Source organism: Ursus americanus, chromosome 22 (assembly GCF_024610735.1).
Source record: "Ursus americanus isolate L20-20 chromosome 22, mUrsAme1.1.p, whole genome shotgun sequence".
Lineage (NCBI taxonomy): Eukaryota > Metazoa > Chordata > Mammalia > Carnivora > Ursidae > Ursus > Ursus americanus.
In genome coordinates, this window is record NC_142148.1 from 10245398 (window position 1) to 10272989 (window position 27592).

The 27592-nt window shown below is 53.2% G+C and overlaps 1 protein-coding gene across 7 annotated transcripts in view; it reads left to right on the forward strand.

Moving 5' to 3' along the window:
* Nucleotides 1-27592, forward strand: part of NFATC2 (nuclear factor of activated T cells 2) — a 149445-nt gene that overhangs the window by 101284 nt on the left and 20569 nt on the right. For all 7 annotated transcript variants that reach the window (XM_045808462.2, XM_045808463.2, XM_045808459.2 and 4 more), the window contains exons 7-9: nt 7190-7245; nt 7643-7769; nt 10096-10788. In XM_045808462.2, the coding sequence (XP_045664418.1) occupies nt 7190-7245; nt 7643-7769; nt 10096-10788 (876 nt within the window). The remainder of the gene's footprint in view (nt 1-7189; nt 7246-7642; nt 7770-10095; nt 10789-27592) is intronic.

Sequence of the window (27592 nt, forward strand, 5' to 3'; positions counted from 1 at the left end):
GAACCTGGCTCTTTTCTCTTCCCCTCTGAGTAAGACTTGGAAGGGCCCTTTCCGTGCTGGCTGCCAGTCCCTGTTAATTTAGGACAGGGGAAGTTTGCCCAAACATCTGCTCAAGGGACTGAAGTCCTTCATTTCATCTCAGCCCAGAGCAGTAGAAGCGGACTTGGTCATCTTGGGCCTCTTCTGCTCCAGGCAGGCTTTCCCAGAGTCCCGGACCTGGGGCCTGGGTCGGGAGGTGGGTTGTCGAGAACTCGGCTGGGTTGCACGGGTGGCACATGATTCAGTGTCTGCGCCATTATTCCAGGAGCCTTCCCCACCACTCAGTTCCCAGAGAGGATTCTTCACGAAGGGCTCGGCAGTCTCTCCTTGTGGGGTCTTTTTGCTGGTGAGGCCAGTGGTCTGGCTGTGGGCCGAGGCTGGGAAATCCTGAGGTCACCTTGTTCATTTATTCCACTGGTGTTTACCGAGCACTCGTTACGCGCCAGACAACGGTAGTGCTGGGGCGAAGCAGAGAACGAGACAGGTGCGAGGTGCTGCTCTCAGGAAGCCCCCAGCCTAGCAGGGGAAGGAGACAGAAAGCCAATAGGCTGAGAAAATGAGGCCAGAGGTTGGAAGGGGATGGGGGACAGGTCAAGGGGGACCTCCCTGAGCAGGGCCAGAAGGCTGGGAAGGCGCCGGTCTGAGTGAGGTCTGCAGAAGGGCAAGTGTGGTTGTTGGGGGATCGAGAAGGCCAGTGTGGCTGGAGGGAAACTGAGGAAGGAGGCAGGGTCCTCGTCCCAGGAGAGGTGAAGAATCTTGAGTCCTCACTTGGGAGCTCTGGCGGGCCTGTCCAGTGCAGGAAGGCATGTGTGGCTCATACCGTGGTGCCAGCAACCTGCACAGGGCCTGCTATGTGGTAGAAGCCTGGTCCCTGCCTGGCTCCCATCTGAGACCGTGGCCCCCGAGGGCCCCCGGGAGACAGGCAATCAACAGGCAGTTGCACTATACTTTGTCCTCAAGAGAAAAGCGTTATCTTAAAAAACACTGCAGTGAAACAAGGACCTGGGACAGCCACCAGAACACTTGGGTCAAGATGACCCACCAGTTCTCTCTTCCTAATCAGACCTATGGGACACAACATTCTCAAATAATGACAGCAGTCCTCACTATGGGCTGAATATTTTGCTAAGCATTTTACATATAATCTACTTGAATTTTTGCCAACTCTTTGAAGTCAGTGAATGAACGTGACCATTTTGCTTATGAGGAAACTAAGGCACAGAGAGGTTAAGCTACCACTTAAAGGCCACACAGCGAGGAAACAGCAATGATTGAGCTCCAGAGGGAGGGAGTTCAGGCAGGGAGCCCTGCCAGCATTTACGATGAGTTCCTCTGACTCCTGGAAGCTCAGTTCAGAGGATGGGATTAGCGTGTTCTTTCAGTGAAACCCCAGGACTTGTGTGCTGTGGGATGCAGGGTGGGGGAAGGGAAGATGAGCCCAGGGAAGTGGTCTTGAGGTATTTTGCAAACCACACACTTCCCATAGAGACCAGTTCCCTTGAGCATGCCTTCCATATGCTACCTAAAATTGGGGACAGTAATGTCAGCTTTCAGTTCCTGTTGGGGACCTGTCAGGAACTCAGGACAGACTGTACTTGAGACATACAACAAGGCTAGACCCTTAAAGCTGCCCTCTGGGCTTCTGATGCTTAAAGACAAAAGGAAGAAGCTGGGCCCCTGAGTTTGGCTCATAAGTTAGGTTTGTTTTTACTTTTTAAAAAGATTTACTTATTTATTTTAGAGAAAGAGAGCGTGTACATGCAGGGGGAATGGCAGAGGGAGAGAGGGAAGCCCAAGCAGACTCCCTGTTGTACTCAGAGCCCAATGCGGGACTCGATCTCACGACCCTGAGATCAAGACCTGAGCTGAAACCAAGAGTCTGATGCTTAACCGACCCTGCCACCCAGGCGCCCCATGATTTAGGTTTTGATTTTTCATTCCTGTGAGCGCTCCCTCTTTTTTAAAAATTGAGGTAATGGTGAAAAGACCCATCTGAAAGGAAAGAAGTTGGGCACGTGTCCACCTGCCTCCTATAACAGGCCTCGGCCCTTTGTGAATTCCCTCTGCTCATGCCCGCAGGCTGGAGTATTTATAATTTATAATTATAATCAGAGAAATGTGTATTATTTTCTGATTAAAATATGCTTGTGGCTTTTTCAGTAATGACACATGGTGGAATATATGCAAAAAATGATAAGACGATATTGACATAATATGTTGCCATGAGCCGTAATAATTTTGCACACCAACATCTGCCACACATTTATCCTGTGCCTTGTGTCTGTCTGGGAACGGACCTGTGAGCTATAGGTCCTGAGGTGGTCCCTGTATTTTGGGGACGAGGCAGAGAGAGGTAAAGTGCCCCATCTGAACACGCACAGCGGGTTGGGCCTGTGGCCTGTAGGGTGCCTTAGAGCTTTTGAATGACGTGCTCCCCTTTCAAAATGAGATTTCACTACACATGCAGAGATTCCAGGCTGGGTCTGTCTGCTCTGGAGTTCGGGGTTCGCAGGGATGAAACGGATAGCTCTGGGGAACCACAGAGGGGAAGTTTCTTCTGGCCACAGGACCTGTGGGCTACAGTAGCCGTGTAGCCGAAGGCCCCACAGAAAACGCTGGAGTGGGTGGGCATTGCCCCCTCGACCCTACGGGCTTTTTCCTCCCTAACCTGCTGCCCAGAGCTCTAGCAGCCGGTGTGTGGAGGCCCCCCGGCCAGGGGTGAGGCCGCGGGCCGTCGTGCTGCAGAGGCCTCCGGGGAAGTCCTGCCTGGCGGGTCCTGTTTGTTCCGCCTGGAGCCCAGAGGAAGGGGGCGGGAGGGAAGGAGAGTTTTTAACTGAGTGGCTGGTATGGGGACATCCCTCTGCACCCGAGTCTGGGGAGGGCCCTGTGGACACCCTGGGGCCCTCCTGGGCACGTGGTTGTGAGTCTGAAGAGAAGAGAAGGTCAGGTCCTCAGAGCAAGGGGCCTAGGGCCTGGGAGGAAGGAAAGCTAGTCGTTTTCCCTTCCCGACAGCTGCGGGCGCGTGGGGAACAGTAGCAGAGAAGGACGCTGACCAAGAGAATATCGGGTGGTAGTGGTTTCTGGCCAAAATGTCATGCAGTCTTGGGGAAAACCTCAGATACATCCCAGGGGAGGGAGATCTGCAGAAACCTGACGGTCGTCCTCTCCGTGCCGTGCGAGGCGGCACCTGCCTCTCCCAGAGGCCCCTGGGGTGGGGCATGAGAAGTAGAGGAGAGATGTGGGGGCTGGGGAGGGGCTGCTGTGGTTGAAGTGGGGAGCATAGTGCTGTCTGAAGAGGCCACGGTCTTGTGTGGGTGCCCAGAATGGTCAGATCGTCTGATTTTTTTTTCCCCCAAGAGCAAGATCTGCATTTTGTAGGTGAAATCTCATTTTGAAATGGCAGCAGCTAATGAGAAAACCTCCAAAAAGCCACCCCACCCTACAGGCCACAAAACAGGCCTGGTCTCCAGCGTGAGGCCAATAGCTTTTAAAAAAAAAAAAAATTGGGGTAAAATATGCGTGTTGTAATATTGGTCATTGTAACCATTTATCCCTGAGCCCTCAGTGGCATTACGTCTCTCACAGTATCGTACCGCCGTGACCCCACCAGTTTGCAGGATATTCTCATTTCTCGAAACAGAAGCTGTTTCCCCATTAAATAGTAACCCCCCCATCCTCCCCCGCGGCCTCCTGTAACCTGCGACTTTGCCGATTCTGCGTACCTCACGTACGTGGGATTACGTACTGCCGTCCTTCTGTGTCCGGCCTGTTTCCCTCAGCACACGCGTGCGGGGTCGATCCGTGTGGTCGCGTGTGTCAGAGTCGCTTCCCTTCGGAGGCCGGACGCCGCTGTGCACGGTCGGTGTGATAGAGCACATTCCGTCGATCCGTGTGTCTGTTGACGGACCGCGGCCTTCTCTGAGGAAGTGTCTGCCCCAGCAGATGCTTAGATGGTGACTGTCATTAACTGCAATGACCTTAACGCCGGGTGTGCTGAGCAGTGGCCGAGCGAGCGCTAGGGTTCGGAATAAGGAAAACGTGGCCTTTGCGGACGGCGGGGGAGGCAAACGCAGGCTTTCGTGGAGAGAGCGCGGCGGCGGGGTGGCCCCGGGTGCCGCGGTCGCCGTGGCTGGGCTTCCGTGGGAGAGACTGCGGCCCAGCCGCCCGGAATGCCTGCCCGCGTCCTCCGTTCACTTGCCGCAGGACCTACGCAGGGATCTGCAACCACGGAACGTCGACAGAAGGGCCTCTGGGTCCGGGCTCGGCCTCCTGGGCTCAGATCTGGCTTTTCCGCACCCATAGCCGTGCGTCCTCGGGCCAGTGCCCGAGTGTCCTCACCTGTCAAATGGGGGTGATGATCGGACCTGTGGCACAGGCTTGTTGTATGGATCAGACCCGTCCACACCTGAGAGGTGGTTTGAGTGGTGCTTGGCATACAGACAGTGCTCGGAAGCAAAAGCTGTTATTCCTCCTGGGGGCGGGGTCGTGAGCACGGGGCCTGGGGAGGCTGGAACAGGTCGTGTGGGGCCTTCAAGGCGGCTGTGCGTGCTTCAATGCTATCTGGGGGCACAGGGGGAGCAGGAACGAGTTTGAGAAGATGCGCGTGAACCTTTGTGGCGGTTGTGACCCGGAAAAGATCTTACCTGCATTGGACTTTCCCTCGGCCTCCCAGGAAGCGGGTCACCCCGTGTCTGCTTAACGATCTTGAGCTTTTCTCCTTGAAAGCATCTCTTTTGCTATGGGACTGTGCCCCTTGTGGCTTAAGGACTGCGATTGCGTGACTGTCCACTTCCTGCCTTTGGACAAACTCCCTGTTCCTTCTCTGGGCCTCAGTTTCCCCATCTGATGGTGTTGGGCTGGCTAATTCCTAGGGGGCGTCCCAGGCACCTATGCCCTGAAATTCTGTGGCTCTTAGTGGGTGGAGTTTTACTTAAACATACACCCACCAGAGATGGAAAAAAGGTGAAATTGAAGGAGAAGGGCTCCCTCTTGTTTCTCTTGGGTCCCTGGACCAGGAGAAGAGACTCCCTGAGAACCCTCTTCCTGGGGTCATGCCTTTCACCGACTCCCGTTCTGTGCTTCGCCTCTCACTTGCCGGCGTGGGTTGGGAAGAGGGCTGGGGATGGAGACCATGGGCCCAGCCTGATACATCCTGATTGCTTTTCCAGCTGCTGCTCCCTTTCCTCCCAATTATGAGACTCCTGAACATGGTCCTTTCTTTTCAAAGTGGGTCAGAGTCCTACAGGGAAATGAGCTGAACCGAAGGGACCCAGATATTACTGGGTCCAATGAGAGGCCAGGGAGGAGGCGGTACACCTGATATCAACACGTTATTGTCTCTTTCCTTGATTAATTTATTACTTGATCTTCTGACTTAAAGCTCGCATTGCAGTTAGTGAATAAGAATGCCCTTTTTGGCATGGACCCACGCCTTGCTCGTAACCACCACCTGAAAGACAGATGTATGTCTCCTGTGGGTGACTTTTGCCCAGTCTTTGATAAAGGGGTGAGATTTTTTTCTGACTCATTCTGTCCGGGGCCTTTCACATGGAAAGTACCCTGTCTTGATGACCTAACTTCCAATTCCTTGATGTCCATCCATCTGTCCTTTCTTGCCTTCTTTGGAGCAGTGGCTGACGTTGGCCCTTGGAGCTGCCGACACTTCGGCACGTGTGCTCAGACACAAGATGTTTGCTAGGTACCCGCTGTGTGTCGGGTGTCAGGGAGATGGCGTGACTCGAACTTGCTCCCTCCCATCATGGTGAGAGTTGGTTCCTTGACCACATTTTCCCTCTTCCCTTTTGACATAAACCCATGTCTCCCGTAATCATTTCAGGAGTCTAATAGAACTCTAAGGCCACGACTTGCAGACGTACTCCTTACTCAGGGCTCCCGCTAGCTCATTGCCCGTGTGTTGTTAAGATCATCTGCACACATCAGCTTTGGTAGCAATCACAGGACTTTATTAATCATTATTGGGGGAAATATGTTCTATACGCGGAAGTTCAAATAACGCTTGGAAACCAGATTTCTTTGGGCGAACCTTAAGAGCCAAGACTATACAAATTCACATCTAACCTGTCACTGGAGATGTTAATAGTTGTGCTTAAAACCGGGGAGAGGGATTCTGTGGCCAAATGTTGGGACATGGTACTTACTCCAGCCCACCTTGAAGAATTACGCTGCGTGCGAGCAGATTAAAGGCTCTGAGACGTCCTGCAGTAAAGAAACCCATTTGACATTGACTGAGCATTTTCCAAATGCTTATTAGCTTCAGAATTTGTTTCCTGTCCTCATAAACCCATTTAATATTCTTCAGAGCCAGCGTTCCACAAAACACCCTGGAAACACTTGTGGAAATGATTTGTTTCAGCCGAAAACTGCCCGATGGCCAATGTAGGGGGTCAGAAAAAGAGATCTGTTATTTGCAAATGCAGAGTTTTGTTTGGCCCAACTCGTTGGCCCCAAACGGAGGAACTAGTGCTCTTCTCCAAGGAAGGAGCGTTCACTCCTGAGCAAAAGCTCTCATCGATTCTTGTAATGAGTCATGTGAAATCCAGACTGTTGACGGAAAGGTGGGGGGTGGGCTCCTACGTTTCCACCCTCTCCAGGGACTCACAAGCCAGGACATTGTTTCAGGCTCTTAGGGCAGAATATGCGAGCGACCTGTGTTCTCGGATGATCAAGAAGCCATGTCTGGGACAGCCAGTGATCCGTAATAGGGCCTCTGTGACCGTCTTGGCGTGTGCAGGACACTTTGGAAATAGTCTTTGGTTGAAAAAAGCGTATAGTGAAGTATCGTGTAGAACAGTCTTACTTCTTTTAAAGAAAGATATAAGAGCCGTTCAAACAACAGCCGTGGGATGATGGGCAATTTCTGTTCTTTTCTTTGTTACCTGCTGGTGCCCAGTTTTCTATGGTCAACATACATTCCCTTTGGAAAAAAAAATATACACATATGTAAAGAAAAATACATGTATTTTTCAAATAGACACACACAAACACACATAGACACACACAAACACACATAGACACCTTGCTGAAACGGTACAATGTGTAAACCAAGGTAAATGTAAGCTGCTGAGTTTTGGTCTTAAATCTTTGGTTTCTAATAGTTCCCTCAAAGCGTGTCCTTTTTTAATTTTTCCAGATGGGCAGCAAATTTGGGAGATGGAAGCTACGGTGGATAAAGACAAGAGCCAGCCCGTAAGCACCTGGACGAGAGGACTGAGCGCCTGTCGTGTCCCCTCCCACCTCCCTCGTGCCCTCTTTCCTTCTTTTTTTCCTCCTTCCTCCAAGTCCCGGGGCTTTGGACCTCACAGGCACTCAGTAGGTATTGAATGGACACATCAGTTGGACATTGGTTGAGCACCAGGCCCTCTGATTTATAACTGTGGCATCGGAATAGACTTGGGTAGAGTAAGCGGCAGTCCTTTCTTCGCCCGCAGCTGGAAGGTCAAGTTCCCCTTAGATAGACTCTCGCCTGTACACGTGCAGAACGTGTCTTGACCCCTTGGAGAGGAGCTGGCTTGATGCACTTGGGGCCTTGCGTCGGCGTGTAGGCATTGTTGCAGTTGAGTTGATGATAGCTCCTTCCTTCCAGAACATGCTTTTTGTTGAGATCCCCGAGTATCGAAACAAGCACATCCGCGCGTCGGTGAAGGTGAACTTCTACGTCATCAATGGGAAAAGAAAACGAAGTCAGCCGCAGCACTTTACCTACCACCCAGGTAAGGCGTCCTCTCCGGAGGCCCCTTTGGTGTGCGGTGAGGACACATGAGGTCTGCTCCCAGCTGGGTGACCTTGAGCAGCTGACTCAGCCTCTCTGAGCCTCCATTTCCTCATCTGTCAAATGGCTCCTTATAAGACTTAGAGAAATCAAGTGCATGTAAAGTGCTTACTACAGCACACGGTAAGCAGATACAACTGATATTAGCTATTATGGTTTATATTTCTCTTCGGGGGGCGGGCAGACTCGGAGGGAGGTACGTGTGGACTGGTTCAACAGAAGGTTGCAAGGCTGATGACTCGGTCCACGTCTTAGATTTGCTCCTGATCAGGGGAGTGAACGTGCCCTGAAACCTGCGGGCTCTTTAGTGGACCCCACAGTGGGTAGTCACCCTGCGGCCCCGTGGATTCCTGAGTAGATAGCCAGGCCAGGGGGGTCTCATTCCCACAAAGTACTTCGGAAGAAGAGGGACAAGGGCCATTTTGTGTACGTTTATTCCTCCCGAAAATATCCGAACGCCACATCTGAGACACTGTTCTTGCTTGGAGATCCGGGAGTGAACAAAACCCGAACGTCCCTACCCTCGTTGGAGCTCATGTTCAAACGGGGGGGGGGGGGGTGTGTGATCAAAGACGATACAGAGAGTGGGGAATATTGATATTACTGACCTCTCAGATTATAACCAGGCTGCAGAAGTGGCCTACAAGCTTCCCAAGGCTGACACGGGCCTACTAGCCACCTTTCCAGGACTGGAAACCTATAATCTGAGACTGTCCCCCCGGGTATTCCATCCTGTGATGACGTCACGTGGAGCCTCTGGGCTGCCGGAAGCATGAGACCAAGGGGACCGTCCTGGGAGCCCAGGCTTGGCGGGGCTTGGCTTTGGTGGGGTGTGTCCAGAGATTTGCCTGGTCTCTCTGGCCGTGGCACCGTCCCAGGACTGACGTGACATGCCGTGAGTGCCAGGGGCCCAACACTATGGGAGAGAATCCCTGGGAAGGTTCTAGACAGCAGCTCAGTGATCCTTTTTAACATAGAGGTTTTCCATTGTGTCCTGCTGCACTCTCAGCTCGTGCCTGTGGTCAGGAAGCCTCCCTGGGCCTGCTGTTGGCCCCTGCCTGTCTGAGCACGGCCTGAGTGAGACTTCAGTCCCCCAGGTCAACCCGGGACTGAGGCGAAGGGCACCTTGAGAAACGATTCCTGGCTGGTGTCCAAGCGGCCTTTTGCTCTAGCGGCCGAACCCCCTTGCTGCCTCTACCCCCGATGCCTGGCGGTTCCCCGAACTCGATTAGCGTCCTGTCCCCACAGCATTCGCTCCAGTGAGGAAACTGGGTCCTCAGCTCCTGGGGCTGGCAATGCTCTAGGAAGGGATGCTGGAGGAGGACAAGTTCTGGGGACCGTCCTAGGTGCGGCGAGGAGCAGCAAAGGCACCAGCGCTGGTAGCGGGCAGATGCTAATAGTAACAACAGCAAGCATTGAGTGCTCACTGTGTGCCAGTCTCTGTGCTAAGTACTTTCCACACATCTCATTTCATCTTCCCAGCAGCCCCATGGGAGCAGGGGGTGTGCTTGTTACTGCCAGGTGACAGACGGGGACACTGAGGCCGAGGCCGGCAGGTCTCACTTCCCCCACAATACTGCAGAACTAAGGAGATGGATCCACCGCCATTTGGTCCTTTCCTGTTTCTTGAAAACATCTGAGTGTCACTTGAGTGCGAGGCGCTGTTTTAGGTGCTTAGAGACACAGCATTGGACAACACAGACCAGAAAAATCCTCCCTTTGAGGAGCCGACAGTCCTAGACCATCCTGCAAACTGCCACATAGCTAACACACTTGGCCCATGCCTAGGAAATGCCAATATTGCCTCCAGTCGTTGGTTAAATTAAGTAAAAAAGAATTCAAGAGGAGGTGTGGGCGGGTTGTTCAGATAATAAGCACAGGAAAGATACAGACCATGTCAGGTGGTGATGCACGTTACCAAGGACAGCAAGCAGGGAGAAGGAGGAGGGGGATATAATTTTCAGGCAAGCCTTCCTCTCGGAGCTCTGGCCCTGGGAAAAGGTCCCAGGGCTGAGACAGACCTACGAGCCGTCTTTCCACTCCTGGAAAGACCCACGGTTCCCGATCATCGTCCGGGGTCAAATTTCTCCCTAAGACAATTCCACAGGGAGGCTCTCGTCCCAGACTCGTGCGTGACCGAGCCCAAGTGTCTGATCCCCCCTACTTGGACTGCCAAGGCCACGTTCCCAGCTGCAGCCCACTGATCCTCTGCTCACCCCCGTGGCTCACTAAGATGGGCGCACCCCGTGTGCTTCTCTCTCCCCCAGTCCCAGCCATCAAGACGGAGCCCACCGATGAGTATGACCCCACGCTGATCTGCAGCCCCGCCCACGGGGGCCTGGGGAGCCAGCCCTACTACCCGCAGCACCCGATGGTGGCCGAATCCCCCTCCTGCCTCGTGGCCACCATGGCGCCCTGCCAGCAGTTCCGCTCGGGGCTCTCGTCCCCCGACGCCCGCTACCAGCAGCAGAACCCGGCGGCCGTCCTCTACCAGCGGAGCAAGAGCCTGAGCCCCAGCCTGCTGGGCTACCAGCAGCCGGCCCTCATGGCCGCCCCGCTGTCCCTGGCCGAGGCCCACCGCTCGGTGCTGGTGCACGCCGGCCCCCAGGGCCAGAGCTCCGGCCTGCTGCACTCCTCCCCGGCCAACCAGCAGGCCTCGCCGGTGATCCACTACTCGCCCACCAACCAGCCCCCGCGCTGCGGCAGCCACCAGGAATTCCAGCACATCATGTACTGCGAGAACTTCGCGCCCGGCCCCGCCAGGCCCGGCCCGCCGCCCGCCGTCAGTCAAGGGCAGAGGCTGAGCCCGGGGTCCTACCCCACGGTCATTCAGCAGCAGAACGCCACCAGCCAAAGAGCCGCCAAAAACGGACCCCCGGTCAGTGACCAAAAGGAAGTATTACCCACAGGAGTGACGATTAAACAGGAGCAGAACTTGGACCAGACCTACTTGGATGATGGTAAGATGCTTGTTTTTTCTCGTTGCCCGTAAGGACGGGGCCCCCAAAGCATCTCCCCCCCCAGCAAGTTCATTGTGTGGCTTCACCCCTTTGGGCCTCCATGTCCCCCTCTTTAATTTAAGGGGGTTGAAGCAGAGAACCTTTAATGCCTCCCCCGACCCTGTGCACGAATGCCCTCCCAGCAGGACTTTTGGGGCAGCTGGTAAGAGTTTTAGAGGTTTTGCTACAACCAGTGCAACAGAAAGAGCAAAGGAGGGCAGTTCTGGCCGAAGGAGTGTCCCCTGGGTCATGGTCATGAACTGGGGCAGTTTAACTGCTGGCACTCTCTGCATCGCCAAGTGGAGACCAAGAATAGACCAGCAGAAAGGAAGGAAGGCAAACCTTTTATTCCTGTAGAGAAAAAAAAGTCCTGCTTGATAGCCCTCTTTTGTGTATTTGGGGGAGGGGGCGTGGAGAAAGGGAAGGAGCAAGCTCGATGGAAAGGGGAGCATGAATGGGGGGCTTGCAGGCAGGCTCCAGGCGTATCTGTGCCATGGCCCGTGGAACAGAGAGGCGCATTGACAGGAGGGAAACAGCGGGCTTCCATTGTGGTGAGCCCGGCTGCTGGGGTGGTTGGGCCAAAGGAAAAGACTCAGGGCAGCTTTGTGTGTCTGAGGTGCCTGAGTTTGGGGGCGGGGGGTGGTGCTGGAGGGTCGTCTTGGCAGAGTGGCTGTGTCTGGGATGGTGATCTGTGATCTCAGGGGGAGGGGCCAATGTGCTAGAGGACTCACCTGGGATCAGCCAGGTGCAGCTGGAGGACAGGGTGGGGGGGGGGCGCGGGGGTTGGGGGTCACCAGGGAAAGGAAAACAGGGGGTGTGAGTTTCTTAGGAGAAGGAAAGCCTATACCACTGGCTGCCGCCACGGCTCCAGCTTCACCTTTTACAGGCAGCAGCATCGGATAGACCCTGAAACATCAATTATTTAGGAAAATTTACTCTCGGGAACCCAGCCAAGTAATAGGACTCAGGCAAAAAGCTTCAAAATAGCCAGAACAGTTATCATAAAAACCAGATCCTGAGCATCAGACGCTTCGGTGGCAGGAATTCTCTGGTCGTTACTCAGATACTGTTGACTTTTACCTTTTGTGAAGTTTTGACAGTCTGGGCGATCTGGGGGTTCCGGGACTTCTGGCAGTTTCTACATCCTCTCTCTAGTAAAACTGTTGATCACAGACTCCCCCCAAGCGCATCAAGCAAAGATACCTTGGGCCACCTGGCGTCGGGTCAAGCTGCCCTTGCAGGGCTGACCTCAGGGTTGCCGCATGAATAATGGATCTGTCTCATCCTGAATGTTCTGACACAGTCAGTTAGGGTCACTGTGCTGGGTTTTAAGAGGGAGACCCACGTGCAATCCATCCTTGAACAATTTTCACTGCATGTAGATGGTTAAGATAAAATCTTGGTGCTTATTTGAAAGGGGGCTATCTTGTAGAAAATCCAGAAAATCCATTTCATGTGGAATGCCTAATGCGAGCAGATAAATGAAACGTGGCTGTAAGCAGACCTCTCTCCACGCATGCGCTTGGGGGATGTATCAGGGATGAGGTGCTTTCTAAGTAAATGATACCTGAGCAGGCCCAGGTAACTTTGCCCAGTGACTCTGTGTCTGGTGGTTGGTTTGATCTCCCAGGGCTAGACGTGTGCCGGCCCCTCCCCCCACCTCTCTGTCATCCCATGTTAAAGACAAACAGTGAGGGTCTCTGTTAGAGATGGCGAATTAGTCTGTGCCCTGCCTCTTAGGGATTGAGCAGTATCCAGGTGGTCATGACTCACCTTTGAGGGTCCATCATGGCCCCAGACCCACAGAGGTGCTTCCTGTTTTCACAGAAGCTTGAGTTGCGGACAGAGCAGCTGAGGATGGAGACCCTTTAGGGCCTCCTAAATGCCTTTCTGAACACAGGCAGGTTCAAAGTCATGGTGAAAGTGAGCTCTTGGCAGGTCAGTAACATGAGTCGGCTCTAAGGATGTCTCAGAGAACTGCGTGCAGTGAAATTGCTTCTCCTGACGGAGCCTTTTTTAAGTACTTTCTGCACAAGCCCAATTCCATGGGATGTTAGGAGATATTGAAGTGAGGGTTCCGTGGCTTACAAAGGTGAAAAAATTCTGTAAAACCAAGTTAAAAACAAAAACAAAACCAAACCAAACAAAACAAAATTGTTTACTGCAGGACTTCTCAGTGCCTTTACTGTGCTGGTAGACATTATCAATCTCTAAAATGAGGGATGTAGCACTTCCCAGAATTACTCAGTCACATATAACAGAACGTGCAACTCCAGGGGGTGCTGTTCACCCTGCATTTTATTATTCTCTCTGTGAATGGAATCCTGGAGTGGTACCACATGGCAGGCCTGGAACCCCTGTTCCCCAACATTCTGGGGAAATAACCTTGAGGGAATTTCAGGTTCAGATGCCCAGCACTGCGCCCATCCCATGCACCTATATTCATGCTTCTGAGTTCTTTGGCTTCACGTGGTACCAGAACAGGACAGGGCAAGAGAATAATTTCTACCTATGTGGCTTCCAGAAGGCAGCAAGGTGGCTGCTGGTTAGATGTTCAGGGCTTGACCAGCAGTGTCCCCAGGGCTCTGTACAACCCAGGACCAGCCAGTGTGGCCAGCTGTGCCCCGTGTAAGCCCCAAACAGCACCACCACCGCAGCTCCCAGGAAGAGGTGTGCCCTTTGGTCTCCTGATGGCTGAGATGTCAGACTCCTCCCATGGAACATTCTCAGATTCCACCGTTGGCTTCGTGGGTGTGGGATTCAGACTTCTCAGTTGATTTTGTGTTTATTTCTGACAGGCAAACTGGAAATCTCTGGTCTCTAGTCTGGTTGGGAAGCTCCCTTTCTGCGCCTCTCACTGATTACGCCAAGGGGGCCTTGCCCACGAAAGCCACATCTGGCTGCCCAATCAGAAGTCGGCGTGTGCTTCCAGCATGCGGGGATTCCTCACGTGCCCTTCATGGGCCTTGGGATTTGGGCAGAGTATGCTTTGCTTGGGAACTTCGCAAGAGGGGGCGTATGTGTTTCGAGAGTCAAGGGAAGATTCCTCGAGCTGGAAAAGGAAGGGTCACCAGCAGACTGGGGTCCAAATGCAAACAAATCATTTTGAAGTTGAACGTGCCACTTGACTGTGATCCCCAGAAGCCCCCACATCTGGGTATCTTTTCCTGACCCTTCGCGCATGGTCCAGAGTGTCCTGTCCTGACTCCATCACATTGCATTCCTGCACATACCCCACTTCTTGGAACTCCAAAATGCAGCTTCTGCTTTCCCCACTCCAAGGACTTGAGACATTTTCAAAAAGTCTCATTTCGAACTGGCAACGTAAGTGAGATTCCAGAGCCACATGCATCCCCACTCCTCCCTCTCCCTTCACTCCTCCACCCGAACCGGGTGCTTTCCGTAGTTCTTCGGAAAGGTAGGCTTTGCACACGCACCCCCTTGTTTTTGCTCTGTCCTCTTGTCCCTATGACGTCCTTGTTCTGAAGTCCCTGGTTTTACCTGGAAAACACCAGCAGTGAATGAATTCTTCCCTCCTTCCCTCCCTGCCTCCACCCTCTCTCCTGCTAGCCCTCCCTGCTGGTAGGCTTCACTCCTTCCTTCTGTCCCCTCCATCCTGACCCTGCTGCCTTCCCCCCGCACCTCCCTCTCCGCCCCCCCCCCACGAGGTAGTGAGTGACTGGTTACCTACTCTGTGCCTGGCACTCTTTTGGGACTTGGGTACACAGGCGCACAAGTCTGATGAAGGCCTTGCCCACGTGGGGGAATTTTTCGGTAAAGGAGATGGACATTAGTATGTAAGGTGACAAGCATATTTCAGATGGCGATAAAAGGCCGTGAGGGAAATTGCACAAGGTTAGGAGCGAAAGTGTGGCCGGATGGGGGTGGTGTTGGCCCCTGAGACCCGGTGCACAGATAGGCTGCAGTAGGGAGGTGGGGACAGCAGGTGGAGGGGAGGACGGAGGGGGCGGCTACGAGGGCAGAGGAACGGGCCAGTGTTGGCGTGTTTGGAGCAGTGCAGTGTGATTTGATTTACCTTTTGAAAAGATGACTCTGGCTGTGTTTGAAAAATGGACCGCAGGGAGGCAAGAGTTGGCCAACAGGGGCGTTACTGTGTTTCAGACAAAGCCAGAATCCCGCAGCAGGCGGTTAGCGGGGGGTAGGGGTGGGGGAGGTGGGGGGGGGTGGTGGTGACGCATTTTACCAAAGGTCGCCTTAGGCGTCCTCTCATTAGTGCGATTATTTAAACTGTGACTGGAATTGTCAAAACGGGATCAGTTCACAAGTAGCTCTTGCCTTGTCGCTGCCCAGAAGGACGATGGGCAGGTGGCCGTGCCTCTCGGGCCAGGGCACTTAGATGCGGCAGGTAGGGAAGGTTTGTGCCGTGCAGGCCTGGGCAGGGGAGAGGCGTGGATGGGGGCCTGGCCGGATGCCACTGAGAGCACAGTGTCTGCAGGCCTGGCGGCTTTTGGGTCATGAGGCCATCTCACCGCAGGCCCTGCGTGGCGGGCCTCTGCCATCTGCCTCAAGATTCAGCCACAGACGAGAGGACTGAGGGACAGGGGAGGCTTGGGACTCTCAGAGGACTTCCTCGATCCTGTTCTAGAAATGTCTTGCGGAGAAAGGATGTGGTCTCAGTGATGTCAGAGCCTCCGCCCAGTGGCTCGGAGGACAGCAGACGGTGTGTGCACACGTGCGTGTCTATGAGCCTTTCTACAGGCGGGAGGAGCACAGACCAGTCTGTTTCAGGATCTGCTTCTCTGGTCCTCATGTGAACCACTTAAGAAATCATTTACTGAAATACATTGAATGAATTTGAGTATCTCTCTACGTATTTACATATCGAGATACGTGCACGTTCAGGAACCAGTCGTGTCCTCGGAACGTCACCAGTTGGGCCACCCACGTGATTACCACCTGGACCACGCATGACATGGAAGCATGGTAGCACCCCAGAGGCCCTCCTGGGTCCCCCGTCCTCTGTCCCATCCCCCAGCGTGGCCGCTCTCCTGCCCTGTAACCCCAGAGATTCGTCAGGCCTTTCTGTACGGAAGGAAGTCATGCAGTGGTGCTCGGGAGCGCTGCTTTCCGTCACCCGCAGGCCTGGGCGGTCCCACACACCATTGCGTGTAGCTGGGGTTCGTTCATGTCATTGTTGTGGATCATTCCATTGAGGGGATATCCTGTCGTCTCTGTACCATGTGTCTGTCGATGGACATTGGGCTCACGTCTAGCTTTATGAATAAAATGTCCGTGAACTCTTCTTGGGGCCCGCGCTCAAGGTCAGAGCACGCCCTTGCCGGACTCTCTTCCTAAGTGGTCATGCCAGTTGATCCGCGCTCTGCAGGTCGTCCGAAGCGTGGTTCGTTCTACAGCTCCTGACCTTGCGGTCCGCCCTCTCTGCTAATGAACATACTGGTGGGGGGGGGGGGTCCGGGCTGCAGACCCCGGGTGCAGCAGGCTGGCTGGGTGTCAGCTACCTACACTCCCCGGGCCTCTGTTTTCTCATGAAAACTCCACCTCTCGCTCGGATAGTCAACCTGCCAAAGATGCATGAAGATCTGAAGTTGGCGTTGCCAGCCGAGGACATAAGACTCCTGAAAGATGTCCAGTGCTCACTCCTGGCGCCATTAATAATAATCGTGGTGATCACACTAGCTCTGCCTCCCTTCAGGTGTCTCGTGGCGCCTTCTCCTGGCTGACCTGTATCTTGGCCACTGCGGCCTTTTGTTGTTTGACGAGAATATGCAGAAAGCAAGTAGGAAAAGCCTTGGAGGAAGCACAGATCGGTGACTGGTTTTCTGGCAGCGGAGAAACTGTGTCGATGTTCTCCTCACCTCGGGGGCCAACATGGTCCCAAGCTCCCTCCCCACCCAAGGAAAGACGTGGCAGGGCAAAGGAGCACTGCTGGCCTGGCCCAGGGAGGTTAGGTGGCCATGGATAGCTTCCTTTGCTCCCTTGGGAGAACCACTCGGGCACAGTGGGAAGGGCTGACCGCACCCTGTGGAATTCTCCATGCTTCGGGCTGGCAGGCCCTCGTGCCTTCTGTGTTCTGCGTCTGGTCTTGTTTTCATCCCCCCTCCCCACCTTGTGCCCAGCTGTCAGTGTTTACTCAGCGTGACTCCCTACGACATGAGACACCGGCTTTGAGTGTCCACTCCACCGCTGACTTGTGACCCCGGGCAGTTTCCTGCCGGGCTGCGCCCCTACCTCTCTCTCTACCCTGTGGAGACCATCCTCCCTCCTCCGTCCTCCCTCCTGGGGCTGCTGCGAGAAGGAAGTGAGTGGACAGGTGCTGGGACGGTGCTTGGCGCAAAGTAACTCTCCACAAATGTTAGCTGCTGTTTTCTGTAGGAGCTTAGCAGCTTCTCGTAGAACACGGTTTAAAGTTTTAAAAGTGTATTTGCACAGGAAAATAAAAAATTGGCTATTTTGGTCTTGGGAGATGAGGACCCTTAGGCCCTGTCTCCCCGCGTGGCATGGGCTCAGGGGGCCCTTCCCAAGCTCCCTTCTGGGGACCTCGGGATGTTTGCCTGCACGAGGACATGATGCCATCTGCCCAGGGACTGCTGGAAGGCCAGTTGGTGGCCCCCGCCGTGCTCCCCTGGCGGAGCGTGGACCAGTGGCCCAAGTTTTGCTAGTCGTGCCATTGGCAGAGGGGCTGAGGGAGTCGGCAGGGACCGGGCTGGGAAGAGTGGACAGAGGGACGCGCAGGAAGGGAGGAAGGAGCTGAGGGTGACTGGCACGGCTCTGTTCAGCAGGTCAGGAACCTTTCCCAGGGCTGCTCAGTGCCCATGGCAAGCCTGTGACAAAGCAGCTCCTGTAGGGAGAGGCGAGAGGCGGGCAGAGCCCACGGTCAGCCTGGTGCTGCCGAGAGCGGCCCCCGCATCGGCCCCCGCATCGGCCCCAGCAGGGCTGGGGAAACACGGGGACTGTAGATTCCGATGAGGACCAAGCAGAGTGGTTGCCTGGCCGGGTGGCCCAGAGGCCACGGACGCCTCAAGAGTCCGCTTCTGGCCGTGGATCAGGGCGTGCCGCTCGCCAGAAACCAAAGCCAAGCTTAATCCACGTGGCTGCCCTCCATGGGCGCCCGCAGAGCCTGCCCCGGCCGAGGTTTTTGGTCAGCGTTCTTTTTTAAAGTTCATTTAAAGCTGTTTATATTTTATTTAGGCAATATGTTCACATGCTTAAAAAAAACAAACCATATAAGAAGGTCCATCCGGCGCAGTCTTGCTCCCATTTCTGCCCTGCCCCCTCTCTAGCCTTCTAGAATGGCCTTTCTCAACCTCGTGGTCGGTACCACCACCCTCTCCGGCCAGGCTCCTTTTGTAGTTCTGTCCCATCAGTGCCCTTGATCGTCTCTCCCACAGATACACCATATATCGGGTTACGGGCCATGGCCCTTTGTACGGTATTGTAACTGTCGTCATACATAAGATTTCTTCACTCCCCAAGATCCAGTCTTCACCCCCTCGGGAGTGCACGCATACAGTTTCTTCATGTCATCACAGGCGGGCGCAAATCCGGCTTCCTGGTTTCCTCCTTGCTTCTACAGAACGTAGCAGATCTATTCCTGGGTCCCCCATGCGAATCCGTCACCCGCTGAAGGGGCGGGTATGTCAGGGACTGGCTCTCAGGAATGGGAGGGCTGGTCTGAGGGTCCAGCCTGGATTCGGGGGCCTGGGGGGGGGGGGTGGAGAGTTTCTGGAGTTATCCCGCCTGGCTTTCACTCACCGCTTCACTCTTCTGTGGCCTCAGGCAAGTAACTTCTGATGCTGGCCCCAACTCTGAGGGTTCTGGTACGAATGGAGAAAGGGAGCGTCCTTGGAAGGAAAGCATCTGGGCCAGTACCTGGTATGTACGGGGAGGGCTCAGTAGTTGTCGGCACACTTTACCGCCTTCCCCCCATCCTCGTCATCCGTTCTGGGCCATTGCTATGGTCTGAAATATCTGGGCCCCCACAAAATCCATACGCTGAGGCCCAACCCCCAAGGTGACGGTATTAGGAGGTGTGGCCCCCGGGAGGTGCTTTGGGCAGGAGAGCGGAGCCTCCTGGATGGGACTGGTGCTCTCCTACGAGAGACCCCGCAGAACTCCCCGCTTCCCCTCTGCCGTGTGAGCTTACAGGGGAAGGCGGCTGTCTGTGAGGAGGGCGCCGGATCTGGTGGCGCCTCGATCTTGAACTTCTCAGCCTCTGGAACCGTGAGACAGAAATATTTGTCGTTCGTGAACCGCCCGGTGGCTTGTTCCTTACAGGGGCCGCGACAGTCGAAGCCGGCCCTGCAGGTGGCCGGGGCCGAGCTGGGCTTTGAAGATCAGCCCTGAGGCTGCCTCGGCCTGTGTCCTTAGGACCTTGTTAGGCTACTTCTCGTGAATTCAGCAAAGGCCATTTAGAGTCTTACTAGAAAATTCCAGAGCCCAGGAAGCTGCTTGCCTCCACGTCGCAAGCTGCTAGCCTCGAACTTTGCAGAGCTAGGGCTGGAAGGTCCGTTGCGGGAGCTAAGCGCAGGTCTGGTCCCTCCGTTCCAGGAGAGGCGGCGTCACGTAGGCACTTCCCTAGACGCAGCTTTAATTTGCCCCTCGTGATACTTCCCACCTTCTAAGAACCTCAGCTTCCTCGCCGTGCCCCTTCGCTGTCCTGGCATCCCCGGTGATGTGTGCTCCGCGTTGCTGACTCATGTAAGTGTAAGGAAACGCCTTCCAGCACAGTCCAGACCCAGAGAGGCTCAGCCATCTCTTTGCAGTTCTGCAGCGCAGGTGTTTCCGAAGGAATGTGCTCTTGCGTGTCAAGGTCTGAAGCTACCAAACCACAAGAAAGTCTGTTCTCAGACTTGCTGTCCACTCGGCCTGCATTCCAGAGCAGTCTCTGACCCCCAGACAGCAGACCGGGCCCAGTAAAGAGGACCAAGAGAGATGTCACTCGGTGTCATTCGATGGCCCTACAGTCATCCACCAACACCCACGCTTTGAACTGTTCTGAGTCATTTGTGCGGCTGTCCTTCCTCCTCCAAGTGCAGGCATTGTCTTGTGGTAACAAGCGGATATCCTTGTGCAGGAATAAGGTGATCGGTTAAACCAGGTTTTTGGGTAGGTCAGCATGCAAACCTGCTTTGAACAGCGCTTGTCCGTTTTCATGCTTGCTAGCGGAGCGTGCAGAAATGCTCAGGCTTACTGCCTCCCTGGCCAGTGCGCTGGCCCTGCCCGTGACTTTGCTCCTTGCAGGACGACACGGTGATCGTTGCGAGCATCCCTCCGTGGAGGGCTGTGCTCGTGGTGGCTCTTCACGTGCCCCAGGCCACAAGCCAAGATAGTCCAGAATTTTCGTATTAAAAAATACGACACTTCACAGTATCCGCTCCAGCTGTCATTTGTTTCGCTCTAGAAAAGTAGAACTGGAAAAGCAATTTCGTTGTTGGAGGCTATGAGTTAGATGTGTGGCCGTTAATCAAATGTTCTTTTAATGCCGCCTTTTTCTCTGTACTCCCTCCCCTCTCCCCCATCAGGAAACCCATTGCAGATAAATAGTTAAGCTGTATTTACCCAGAAAAAAATCTTTTATGAAATAGCCTTCACTCCATTCTGTAGAGTTGAGACTGGGATGCATGTTGTCTTTGTGGCCTTTGGGCATAGTTCCGGACTGTTTTCGTGCCCTGCGCCCGTTCAGCTTTGTTTTAGCACGAGTTTTCTTTCACTTTCCACCCTCTCAGGAAAAAAAGAGGGGCTTTGTTCTCAGGGAATGATGAAACCATTTCTCTGGCCCTTCTCCACCGCATTCTTGACACCTCTTTAATTTGTTAAACCTGAGCTGGTTAAGCTGAGCCCGTGCCTATAAAGGCAGGGCTGGAGCCTGTTTTGCCCATCCAGGATGTCAGGAGTCTTTCCCTGGGCAAAGTCACCAGCAAACTCAGGCTTGAGATTCAGGAACGAGGTCTGCTCAGGTCCTCAGCAACCACTGCTGCCACTTTAAGCCTTCAGGATGACATCTGCCTCATCTCCTTCAACAGCCATGAAATCAGATCCCTGGCAACCAAAGTGGAGTGCTTCCTGGTCATTTTACAATGGCCGCTGAGCACCCTGACTTGAGTTTATGATGGGATCGCCTGTTGCAAGTGGTTTGGACTCCAGTCCCAGGCGTTCTGCAAACCAGCAAATGGGTTTCATCTGAAGCCTGTTAGTTCCACCATCCCAGGAAAGTTGCAAGGACACTCCCTGGTTGTTAGTTTCCAAAACTCTGGACAGAGTCGCAGTTCTGTTGCATAAGCTGACTTATGTGGACGACGCCTTTGAAACGTTCCGCAGCCGGTTCTTATAGATTTCTGGACGTTGATGGTGTCTTTTGAATTTTCAGCTTTACTGGATGTCTAAAAAAGAATTGACCCAAAGTTGATTAATGCACCCCTTCCACTTCTTACAGATGGATCGAGTTGTGGCTTCAGTGCTTGGAATAGGGGCGGCCAACTGGTGTTCCAGGGGCTCCATTTAGCCTGCAGATATTTTGTTTGGCCCATACAGTATTTTAAAAAATATTTGGATTAGATGCCAACGTTTAAAAACTGGGAGATTGCACATACAAATACAGATTTCAGGCTTTCCTTGGAAAATCCAAGAATCGGCCGGCCCGGGCCCCACGTTCTGCGCGGTGGCTACCTAGAATCAGGGTCAAGGCTGGCCCACTGTAGAGACCACGTCCGTTAGACAGAGCACGTACCTGCCGTCGTCCGCAGCCCCCCACCCCTCCCTCCTGTCTCCTGAAGATGGATGGAGTGTCTGCTGTGTTTTGCCATCATGCTTGTGCCGTTGTGCTTCTCGTACTCGGCCGACCTCACTCAGTCAAGGTTTCTTTCTGACCTGTTAAGCATGTGAATTGGTGACCCCTCTTCTGGAAGGGCCACGCCCGTCCGTGGCTGCCTAACTCAGCACTGGGTAGACAGCCACGCTTAGGAAGTGTTAGCTCCCTCCGTCTTTCTTCTTTCTCCCTCCGAAGCTCGGGGTAAGATATTTTAAAAAGCTTTTGCTATGAAGTGCTTTGAACACACACAAATCTAGGGCAGCACTGTGTACCCGCGTACCCACCACTCAGCCTAGACAGTTATCGACTCCCGGCCAATCCGGTTTACCTCCGTCAACTCCCACTCCCATTGCACTGTAGTGTTTTGAGGCAAATCCTAGACGTCAGAAGTCCTAGAGAGCAGAACCATATCATTGCATGTGTAGGAATGCACCGTGTATCCCTAAGGGAAAAAAATGAAAATACTCCTAATGCTCTTAGCATGTATGAAGCTTCGTGAAGATGCTTTAATATCACGAACTATCCAGTGTTGAAACTTCCTATTGTCTCGGACCTATCATCAAGCGTTTTTTCCCCCTTCATTTTGTTTTCATTACTTTATAGTTGGTCTGCATCAGGATTCAGACCCAGGCCCATATCTTGTAAGGCGGGATACCCTGGTTTCTCCAAGTCTGCTTTAATCTAGAGGTCCCCCCTAGAACTGGTTTTATTATTATTATTTTGCCATTTATTTGTTTAAAAAAAAAGACCCAGCTTCTTCATCCCATGAAATCTCTCACAGTCTGGTTTTTGGCAGTTATATTCCCAGGGTGAGGTTCAGCATGGCCCCCTCTCTTCTCCATTTCCTGTAAATTGGCCATTGATTCTAGACGGTTCAACTGATTCAGATTCAACTGTTTTGGCCAAGATGGCTTCATAGCTGACGGTGGATCCTTTTGTCCGGAAGCGCACGATGTCAGGTTGCTTCTCTTTTGGTGATGTTCGTAACGGTCCATCGGCCCAGCTCTGTTGCTTCCGTGACGCATTAATGGCAAAATGGTGATATTCTGTTCTAATTCCGTCTTCCCTTCCTCTTCGGTTAGTTGGAAAACTTCTATAAAGAGAAATGTCCCCTCATCAACAATGGTAGAATTCATATAGGAAAAGAAGAATGAATGCTTGATTCTTTCCCTTTATTTACCAGTTTTTAAAATAATGGGTTGGTTCCTTAACATCCTCCAGTGGCAGTCAATTAGGGTTTTGTGGGGTTTCCGTGCCATTATGAACTCGTAGATTTAAACATAATTGATGTTTTAAGATTTTAATAGACTTTCTTTTGGTAGTTCCTTCTGTCCTCGTCATTCGGTGGGTCTAAATAATACGACTTCCTCTCCTTTCTTTCTCTGGCTTAGCAATGTGCTTATTCTGAGGTGTTGGGGAGGAAAGAATCCTTCGTGTAGACTAAGGGTTATGATCCCGACATGTGTGAGGGGGAAATCATAAAATAGCCCTTGCGTGCCAGGACGGAGGTCGTCCTCAACGCATTAAGGAGTCTTTAGCTTCAGAATAGCTGGAGTTTGCAGGGCAGGAGAAGCTTTTATGTATTGATTAGGCATACAGGGCTGCTGTAACCAGAACCCAAAATTCACAGCAGCTTAAACAAGATAGATGCTTGCTCTCTTATTAACAGCACCGGCATAAGCAGTCCGGGGCTGGTGTACTGGCCACAAGGTGCCAAGACTAGGCTCCTTCTATCTTATCTTTCCACCATTCTCAGGGTGGTGCCCTCATCTGCATTGTCCAAGATGGCTCCTGGGTGGGGGAGAGGGTGGGATGAGGAGGAGGACAGGCATGCCCCTTCCTCTCAGGGTTGTAACCTGGCCATCTCATACATCCCTTCATCTGACACCTCATTGGCCAGAGGCTTGTCACGTGACTGCACTGAGCTGCAAAGGAGGCTGGGAGATGTAGTTTTAAGTATTTACATTGCCCAATCACAAAACCCGTTACTCTGGGTCACAGGAGAACAGATGTTGGGTCTCTGCCCATGAAGTGTGATTGTAATGGGAAAACAGCCCCAAAAAGAGGTTGGATATTTTGTAATCTTTAATGTTCTTAAGAGTTCCTTCATCTATTCCACAAGTATTTATTGAATGCCTCCCATGTGACAAGGGAGGTGTTTGGGTCCTGCAGACACAGTCATGTGCAAACAGATGGAGTCCCTGCCTCCATGGAACTTACCTCCTAGTTGGGGAACGAAACGAACAGTCAAACAAATATGTATGATCACGTCCAGTGGTCACAACACTATGAGGAGAATCTAAAACAGGATGAGGCCTCAAATGTCTAGTTGCTGATTACCTCTCCTTAGTCCAAGAACCCCCAAAACATTTTATCTTTTTGTCTGAATCAAGTTTCTCAACCTCAACACTGTTGACGTTTGGTGCTGGATAATTCTCGGTGGCGGCCCTGTGCACTGCAGAATGTTTATTAGTAACCCTGGCTTTGACCCACTGGATTCCAGCAGCCCCCTTGACCCACCCCAGTTCTTCTTCTTCTTCTTCCTTTTTTTTTTTTTTTTTTAAGATTTTTATTTATTTGACACAGAGATAGCCAGCGAGAGAGGGAACCCAAGCAGGGGGAGTGGGAGAGGAAGAAGTAGGCTCCCAGCAGAGCAGGGAGCCCGATGCGGGGCTTGATCCCAGGACCCTGGGATCACATCCTGAGCCGAAGGCAGACGCTTAACGACTGAGCCACCCAGGTGCCCCCTGCCCCAGTTCTGACAGCCGAATGACCCCTGGGAGGGGAGAATTGCCACTAGTTAAGAACCAGCAGTCTGAAGGATTTAGTGCCTGATTCTGGTGGAAACAATGCCTTTATAATGTTGAATATTGACCAAAGCATGTGGGTTTTTGGTACGTGGGGGTCCACTCTAGAAAAAGCCTGTTATTTGTAGACTGGAGAATTCTTAGATCTCTCTGGGTGTGTAAAGCCACCAGGAACTAGCTTCTCGCTGTGCACGGTGGATTTCCTGGTGAATGCCCAGGACAGTGACTTCAGGGTCAGATGCCCATGACTCGTTGGAGTCAGAGGAGGCTTGACCTGGAGCGTGCTTTGCTTCCGCCTTGCTTGTGGCCTTGGGTGAGGCATGTGTGAAAAGTGCCCCACAAAAAATGGGGAGGGCTGACGGTGTGGGTGTAACCTCCCTTAGCATGGGGTTGGTGGGCTGGCCGGCTCAGGAAACTGCCAAGAGACATCTCGTGTGAGCATTTGCCTAGTTTGCTTCTGATCGGCTGCTTGCCCCTTCATTCATTCCTTCTTTGAAAAGGTATCTGCCGGTCACCTACTGTGTGCTGGACTTTGTGCTGGGCACTGGGACATGGCAGTGAGTCCAGTGGACGAGGCCCCTCCGAGAGTCTCTAGGGGAGAAAATGTTCATCAAAAATCAACCAATAATGAGACTCGGCGGGAGCTAAGTGCTCTGAATAAAATAGACGAGGTGGAGGAAGGGAATTCCAGGCAGGGAGAACAGCATGTGCAAAGGGCCGGAGCTGGGAGGAGGCCCGATTCGTGTGGAGGACAGAGGGAGGTCTGGTGTAGCCAACAGCCATGGCCAGGAGGTGAGTGAGAGGCAGGTTTTGAGGGTAGGCCAGACCACATAGGGCCTCAGAGGCCACAGCAAGAGGCCTGGATTTGATTCCAGGAGGGAAGGGAAGCTGCTGGCAGGTGGCAGGTTGGGGCGTGTGATTGCCAGGCCGGCAAGTACAGGAAATAATTATGACAACAGTCCCTCGCACTTCATGGGCACCTTTGGAATCCAGGCAGGGACTAATTATCATCTCCCATCACAGCTAGGAGCCCTGGCCGAGGAGCAAGGGAGCGATTTGTCTCAGGTCACAAAGGTAGGGGCCCAGAGGCACGTGCAGACGGAGGACCTGGGAGAGTCGTCCAGATACAGTTCATGAACAGAATGGAGCATGTAGCTCGGGCCTCTTTGTTCCCTGTATCTGATGAGACCCCAGAAAAAGGGGTTTCATGGCAGACCCACCAGTCTGCCTGCTGGACACCCCCACATGGACGCCTCACGGGAATCCGGTGCCCACCCCGCTCTGTCCCTGTGTCCCCTATCTGTGTGGCTGCCTAGGGAATGTGGGGGTGTGGCCTCAGGCAAGTTCCTGAATACCTGTGACCCCAACTTCCCCATTTGTAAAAGGGGTATCATAACAGTGCTTTGGGTTTCAATGACTGACACGTGGCCAGTGCCTGTCACAGAGGCCGCCACGGTCGGCACTTGGCAGGGAGTACCTGGCAGCTCGTCGCCTTCCCTGTCACCATCCTCATCCGTCCACAGCTGAGCAGTGGCCCATCCCTACAGCTGGGATGTGCTGGCCCTTCGTGAACGTCCTTCCGTCCGCTCCGGGTTTAAGCCATCCGCTCGGCCAGCACAGTGAGCCTCGTCTCAGGGCCAGACGCCCCACTGAGTGAGGGGCACGGGTGTGGATTGCCGTCTTGTCCTCACTAGCAGACGACCAGACGCAACCTACCTGCCTGTGACTAAAACCCAGGCCCCAGAGGGGGTGCCGAGCAGCTGCGACAGGAGTAGAGGGGAGACCTCTTCCTGTTTGTGTTTTTACACTTACGGATTTTTTTTCTTCTTTGCTGTATGCGTGTATTCCTTAAGAAAATGACAAAGAAAAAAATAAAGGGAACACAGTTCAGGTCTCAGAAATGATCCTACAGGCTCGTACGAAAAACGGGGTTTTTGAAATGGAAAGCGGTTAGTTCTGTTTACGGGAGCGTCTTGCCATTTGGACATGAACTTGTCCCTCTTGTCCACCCCGCTCAGCTTTGAGTGGAGGCTGCCATGTGGCTGCGCTGAGACTTTCTTGCCTCTGAACTTGTGCCCATACCGTAACCTCTGCCTGGAATGCCATCCCCTCCCTCTTGTGCCTTCTGGACTCTGGCCACTGTCTCGAGGCTCTGCCGAGCTCTCTCGGTTCTCCTCCTCCGAGTCCTGGAGACGCACACGGCCCCTAGCAGCCGCTGTTGATCACCGTGCCTCTCAGGTGTTTTCTGGTTTTTTCTTCCTGGCTCAAGTCCAAGTCTCTGGGTGGGAGGGACTTCCATCTCTGACTTGTCTGTACCCACAACTGCCCCTGGGATGACTTTGCACATAGTAGGTCCTTGGCAGCATTTGCTCATGACCCCCTTTGCTCCAAGCCTCGCCCAGCTCCCTGCGGGTACGACGTGTGGAATTGAATGAATATCTGAGAACAGAATGGAGACCATATGCTGCCTGGCTTTTAAATGATATGAAACTTTTCATCCTAAAACAACAATACTTATTTTTAATAATAATAATAATAGCTAATACTTTGATGGTGCTCCTTGCGTGCCAGGCATTCTGCTAAGACTTTACCGTATTAACTCATGTAACCCTCACAACAGCTCATGAGGCAAGTGCTGTTATCATTCCCGTTTTAGAGGCGAGGAAACTCCGGCCCAGAGAGGTTGGGTGATTGACGAAGGTCACACAGCCAGCGAGTAAATGTGTAGTCGTCGTTTCTCTCTGTTTTTGTGAGGCGAGATGCTGCATCTTTCTGTGGGAGTTCAGGAGTGGAAATACACAGCCCTGTGACCCCTCCTAGCAAAATTCAGTATCACATAAAAGCGGGCACAGCCTGTGTCCTGGTCTCAGAATCAGGCCGCAGCAGGACAGCTTTGGAACCTAGAGCTGTGAGCTTTTCGAAAAGGCCCAAGAGATTGTTTGAGAGACGCGGGATTGGGGGGGTTGAGGCCGGGGGCAAGGAGAGGAATTATCCTCTAAATGCAAAGCCAGAGCTGCAAAATGGAGGTGACGTCTGTTTAACAAAATGCCCAGAAATGAAAGATGTCAGCCGTCCCCTTGAGGCTTCACGGCAGTGCTTTGACGATGCTCAGGGCCGGTGATGGGGGCGTCTCAGTTGTCTGGCAGGACAGGGCCCGGCGTTTCCAAAA